The sequence below is a fragment of the Castanea sativa genome, chromosome 6, assembly GCF_040712315.1.
Source record: "Castanea sativa cultivar Marrone di Chiusa Pesio chromosome 6, ASM4071231v1".
Taxonomy (NCBI): domain Eukaryota; kingdom Viridiplantae; phylum Streptophyta; class Magnoliopsida; order Fagales; family Fagaceae; genus Castanea; species Castanea sativa.
In genome coordinates, this window is record NC_134018.1 from 10042123 (window position 1) to 10048635 (window position 6513).

At 33.6% G+C, this 6513-nt stretch overlaps 1 protein-coding gene across 1 annotated transcript; it reads left to right on the forward strand.

Moving 5' to 3' along the window:
• Nucleotides 1-459: 459 nt before the first annotated feature.
• Nucleotides 460-3563, forward strand: LOC142638179 (3-ketoacyl-CoA synthase 20-like). Its single transcript, XM_075812191.1, has 2 exons — nucleotides 460-1522; nucleotides 2599-3563. Exons 1-2 carry the CDS (start codon nucleotides 806-808, stop codon nucleotides 3361-3363), a joined length of 1482 nt encoding a protein of 493 aa, XP_075668306.1. The 5' UTR covers nucleotides 460-805; the 3' UTR covers nucleotides 3364-3563.
• Nucleotides 3564-6513: the final 2950 nt, after the last annotated feature.

Genomic DNA, 6513 nt, shown 5'->3' on the forward strand with positions numbered 1-6513 from the left:
CTGACCGCATTAATGGGGAAGTGATCCCTGAACAGTAGAGCTGAAATTTTTGGTCACTATTCAAAGGCATTAAGGGAAGAAATATCTAGGGGGGAGGGGGATTGAGCAACACGTGGATAAAGTGTCAGGAAAGGAAGTATTTAAAAGGGACCATTCTGTAACTAAAAGGGGAGAGGGGATGAAGAATTGTAATCTTTAAGAAGAAAAGAGAAATAATATAGAAGTAATCCTCGGCTCACATCCGAGGAGGTCCACCTGCATTTATCATTCATTGTTTATAAGTGTTTGCACCCTATAGCCCGTTATCAAGTTCTCAGTATCTTTAATCTAGATTTCAAGCCCACACTCTACAAATTTCATTGTTTAAGGCTCATTGGGCCTGAGCCCATAATAATCTTTGGGTCCAGGTGCAATTGTGCACCAACAGTGACGCACAATCTACTCTATAAATGGTTATAAAGCCCTTCGTAGCATCATACTCCAATTGCGCTCAACACTGCCGTAAATCCATCTCTCTAATTTCCTCCAACTTCTTTTCCAAGTTTTATTCTTTGCTTTTTTTTTTTTTTAACAAGTTGTATCATCTCCAAGCAAGATATAGATGCTGGTTTGTTGGAGTTATTTTCTTTAGTCGCCATTTCCAACTTGATCAAACTTCATATTCAGCTTCTTACTCCATTGCTTTGTGGTTGTGTAGAGTTTCAAATTTTAGAACACTAATCCCACCAAAAGAAGGGAAAAAGGGTCATCCTGATTTTGTATTCAACACAACCCAGATTTTTTTTTTTTTTTGGTATATTCCATAATGGTGTTTAAGAAGAAGAAAATCATAGACAACGAACCAAATTTGGTTAAACTTAAATATGTGAAGCTTGGTTACCACTACTTGGTCTCCAACGCCATGTATCTCATTCTTGTGCCACTCACAATAGCTTCTGCTCATCTTTCTGTCGATGATTTTGTCCATTTGTTCAACAACCTTAAGCTCAATCTCATGTCAGTTACACTATGCACCGCTCTTATGGTTTTACTTGCAACCCTTCACTTCTTGGGTCGTCCTAAACAAGTTTACTTGTTAAATTTCTCATGTTACAAACCCGAGCCAGGTCTAATGTGCAGCCTAGAAGCTTTCATGAAAAGATCTGAGCTTAGTAGGAGTTTCTCCGAAGAAAGTTTAGCGTTTCAAGAGAAAATTTTGGAGAAATCAGGGTATGGTCCAAAGACATATGCCTCCCAATCACTGTTAGATGTTCCAATGAACTTGACTATTGAGGAAGCGAGGAAGGAGGCAGAGATGGTGATGTTTGGAGCAGTTGATGATTTGCTAGCAAAAACAAGAGTAAAGGTTAAGGATATAGGGATTCTTATTGTGAATTGTAGTGTGTTCAATCCAACACCATCCTTATCAGCCATGGTTGTGAACCGCTACAAGCTCAGAGGGAATGTTTTGAGCTATAACCTTGGTGGGATGGGCTGCAGTGCTGGAGTTATTTCTGTGGACCTGGCCAAACAGTTGTTACAGGTATTTGCCCATGTTATGCTCAGTTTTGAGATAATTTTGTCTCGCTTTTTTAAACATTGCTTAAACCGTAAAATTTTTTTAAAATATAATTAACAGAAAAGCACACAAAATCATGATGTAATTTCAAATGTAACATTTAACTCCTTGTGATATTGTAAGATATATGAGGAAATAAATAATGAGTTATTTATACAATAACATGCGTTCATGTATATTTAAAGTTGCATTCTCATGTGAAACAATTCCACGAATGTTCTTTTAAAAAAACAATTATAATAATACCACATTAGTGTTGTGTTACGCTCAAAAGCTATAGGCTTAGTGTTACACAGTTATCAATTTTTACTGATATCCCCATGACATATATAGTGAAAGAATTTAACAATGGGCAATATTTTATTATGGGTGGAATTTTGAGGCTTTATCAGCATCAAATGGGGATCAAAGGCTCAATTTTCCTCCAAAAAAAAAATAATGACAAAAGTTTAAATCGCTTAAATATTTTATATTTTTTTTAAAAGATAAAAGAAGCTTGAAATAAAAATATATATGAATTCTTTGTCAGAAATATATGAGTTTTGGGTGATTGTAAAATAAGCTTCTGATTCTAACCATGAAAAAAAAAATGATATTGACATTATAATATATAGTAGTGTTAAAAAGAAGACAACATGCTTCTCTACTTGAGAGTGACACGTTTGTTCTATTCTGATCAGAACGTGCATTTAGTTTTTGTACAGTGACTCAATGAGTTAACACAAATAACGTCAGATACTTAAGTTTGTTAGTATTATGACCGGTGTATAACGGTGATTTGGTTTTTCTAGTCTTAGTATTACGCCACTGAAAAAGCTGTGTAAAGATGGAATACCCATGTTAAATTTCTTAATTTTTGATATACCCATGTTAATTTTCTTTTTTTCTTTTTTGGGTTTGGTTTTGTATTTAAAAGTTACCGTATATATATAAATGTATGTGTAGTATCTCAAACATCACTATATAGATATATATACTTCATATATGATACATTACATTAAATAATGTAAACGAATACTTTTACTCTCATTGTGTAACAGGTACAGCCTAGCTGCTATGCATTAGTTGTGAGCATGGAAAGCATGACTCTTAACTGGTATAGTGGCAATAACCGCTCAATGCTCATCACAAACTGTCTGTTCCGCATGGGTGCAGCAGCGATCCTCTTATCAAACCGATCCTCCGATCGCCGCCATTCAAAATACCGACTCATTCATACTGTACGCACCCACAAAGGCGTAGATGATAAATGTTACAACTGTGTCATTCAAAAGGAAGACACAGAAAAACGACTTGGCATTGCACTCTCCAAAGATTTATTGACAGTAGCTGGTGATGCCCTTAAAACCAACATTACAACCTTAGGGCCATTAGTCTTACCCCTATCTGAGCAAATCCTATTTTTCCTGAACTTAGTGGGAAGAAAGATATTTAAAATGAAGATGAAACAATATGTTCCCGATTTTAAGTTGGCATTTGAGCACTTTTGTATACATACAGGAGGGAAAGCAGTTTTAGATGAAATAGAGAAGAACCTTAAACTGAGCGAGTGGCATATGGAGCCCTCAAGAATGACTCTTTATAGGTTTGGAAACACTTCTAGTAGTTCCTTATGGTATGAATTAGCCTATTCTGAGGCCAAAGGGAGGATCAAGAAAGGGGATCGGGTGTGGCAAATTGCGTTTGGGTCAGGATTTAAGTGTAACAGTGTTGTGTGGCATGCATTGCAAACCATCAATCCAACATATGACAAGAATAATCCTTGGATGGGTGAGATTGATGATTTTCCCGTTAATGTGCCTTAAGTGGCATCCATTGTTTTTTGAAACTTCTCCTAGGAAGAAACACATGCATGAATGAATGTGTGTTCTTCCTCGTCAGTAGAATTTGCATGCTCCTCATCTATTAAACATAAATATATGTCTTTTACTTTTTACAGTAACCATAATTATATGTCTATGTATTAGGTTTTATATATAAAAGTGAAATTATATTAATGCTTTTCTTTTTTTCTTTTCATTCCTTGATATTGTTGATTGGGAGCAGTGATTGAAATTTCTGACTCGGAAACTTTTATATTTATGAGAGTTTCTTGTATCACCACTATTTACAATTTGTCACACACGTATATAAATATAAATTTCATATAATTGTGTTCCACTTTATATATCACAATCACAACTTGCTATGCATTACTTTTACTTACCTTATAAAATAACTAAAGTTCAAAATAAAATATAAAATAAAAAATCAGACACACTGCATTCTATATTTGGTGGAGCATAAAATGAAACACAACTAGTGATATTGATGATTTTGTATTCGTTTTTTTAATGTTACAAAATCACCAAAGTTTAAAATGGAGAGAAAATCAAACACATAACATATGGTAATGAGGGGAATATAAAGTGAAACATAAAAAAATATAATAGAGGGTTCCTATTAATAAATTAGTGGAAATCCAGAACAAACAAAAGCCTATAAAAAATTTAAAAAAAAAAAAAAAAGACTAATTGTTGCCATATCCTATTTAACATTTTTGTTTTACTCACCAAAAATACCCAAAAAATAGAGAGAATTTTTTTCCCCCCTTTATCTTAGCTATGTCAACACCTAAACATACAAACATAGTTGGCCTCTATTTTCTTTTTCTTTTTTAGCTATTATAACTTAAATTAGTAAATTACCTACGAAAAAATTGGGGGTAATGAAAGAAAGAAGAAAGAAATAATATATTTTCAAAACTATAAGTTTAAGCATTTTACAGTTATGAAAACTTAATCTTTAATAAGATAGATCCTTTTTTTTTTTTTTTGAGAGAGAGAGAGAGAGGGAGAGAGAGAGAGAGAGAGAGAGCCTTTGCCCATTGATGTTGTGGGAACCATTGAGGATCTTGATGTATTTGTAAGGTTGAATTTGTTCAATCATTTTGTTGGCTTTATTCCGTTTCAAATTTGCTTGTAATTTAGCATTTAGAAACCCTGTATTTAGGTGGGAATCATGTAAGAGTAGTGTGTGAGAGAGTGTGAAGAAAAGTTCAAGAGTGTGGACTCAAGAAGAGCCTCACGACTGGATCTTGCGACTGGCGAGTCGCCAAAGGTGGCACATGTGTGAAGCATGCAAGGGAAGCTGAAAGGTCACGTCAGCTGTTGCACTACATGACAAAACCTCCAGCTGGCCAGGCAATTAGTTTGCGACTCAAACTTGCGACTCATTCCAGTCGCGAGCTTGAGTCACCAGAATGCCCTGTTTGGTTGTAACTAACTCTTCACATTCCATATATATCCTAATATAAATACCCTTATACCCACGAGAATTTTGAGAGAGAAACCCTAGAGAAAAACAAGATTGACTCATCCACAATCTTTATATTTTGATTTTCCAAAGTCCTCTACTCTCATCCTCTCCATTGTTACATCCTTGAGAGGTACATTAGCCAAAACCTTATCTCACTATATCTATATCTATGAGGAGGCATTTTGGTACTTTAGAAGCAATTCGAAAGGGACCAATTAATTTTGGTTGATGCAATGGGATATTGCGAGATCTGATAAGTTAGAGAAGACAAGGTTCGGCGTGACCCTGTTGGAGCAAGAAGCTTGGAGGGCTTAGGTGCACTAGGTAGATTAGGCTTGGAGGGTCTTCTGCTATTCATGTTTCCTAATTTTATTCTCTAGTGGATCATTGACCGCTTGGAGAGTAGCAGAGAGGTTTTTCGCCGAGGACTTCAGTTTCCTCTTCAATAACATATCGCTATGTTGTCTTTGTGTTTGTATCTCTCTTTCCTCAATCTTTGCCTTTTAATTACTGCCGTAATTGTGATTAATTTCGGTTTAGATTGTTTTACCAATTTTGTTTTAGTATATTTTCATATTCCGCACATACATTGTTTGATTATAAGCTTGTGTTAGTAATTTGTAAATTGGTGGTCTAAACGTTCATTGGTGTTTTACACACTATTTGAACTTTCAGTATTGTTCAAATTGAAAACATTTCTTGAGGTGGTTAACATTTTCAACACTGTAGAACCCCTTGAGTTTATGTAGTAATCAATTAAAAGGTTTTCTTCTATCTTTTCTTTTCTTTTCTTTTTTTCAAAAGGGAGGGCGTGGGTGTGGGCTATTTGGCTACTTTCATTTTTTAGATCTCTTTAGGTATTTAAATTTTAAAATGAAATTAACTGTAATTGTTGAAACCTTTACTTCAAATCTCTAGCCTAAACTATAATATATATATATATATATATAAAATTAAAAACAATTCAAGGTGAGGGAGGACCATGGGCCCCTTTGGTCTCTAAATACAGTTATATATGTTCCTAATGTTTTGAGAGGTCCATCATCTCCACTATAGCTTTAATTTTTTTTAAATTTAAAAATAGCACATATTTGACCCTATTTATTAAAAAAGAAAATGAACTCAGACATGAATGAGATTGTTAAAATAATAGTTAACAAATGATGGTGAAATTTATCAAAACTCAAGAAGGAATTCTTCTTCTCATCCCCTCCCCAAAAAAAAAAAAAAAAAAAAAATAGAAAAATAAAAAGAGGAGAGGAGAGGAGAGGAATTCCCCATCAATCCATCTAAAGTATTGCATGTTTTTTTTTTTGGTTAAACAATGTGAAATGGTAACGTTAAAACCCACCCATCACTTATCTACACAGCAACGTTTCAGCCTAATTAGCAGAATTGATTATGCACTTGCAATTAAAAATGATTTTTTGTGTTTTTCAATATTTGGAAGCATTAGAAAAAATAAGTTAAAAAAAATTATTTTTGATCAACAAAAAAAATATGGTTTATTTTTAGAAATTTTTTTCTACTAATTTTTTTTTGAAAATAAATTTATCTCATAGTAAGTTAAATGAGAGAAGTTATGAGATTATTTTTTAATTCATTTAAAGTTATTACTAGATATAGGAAAATAAGATAATTTATTAAAAATATTATTT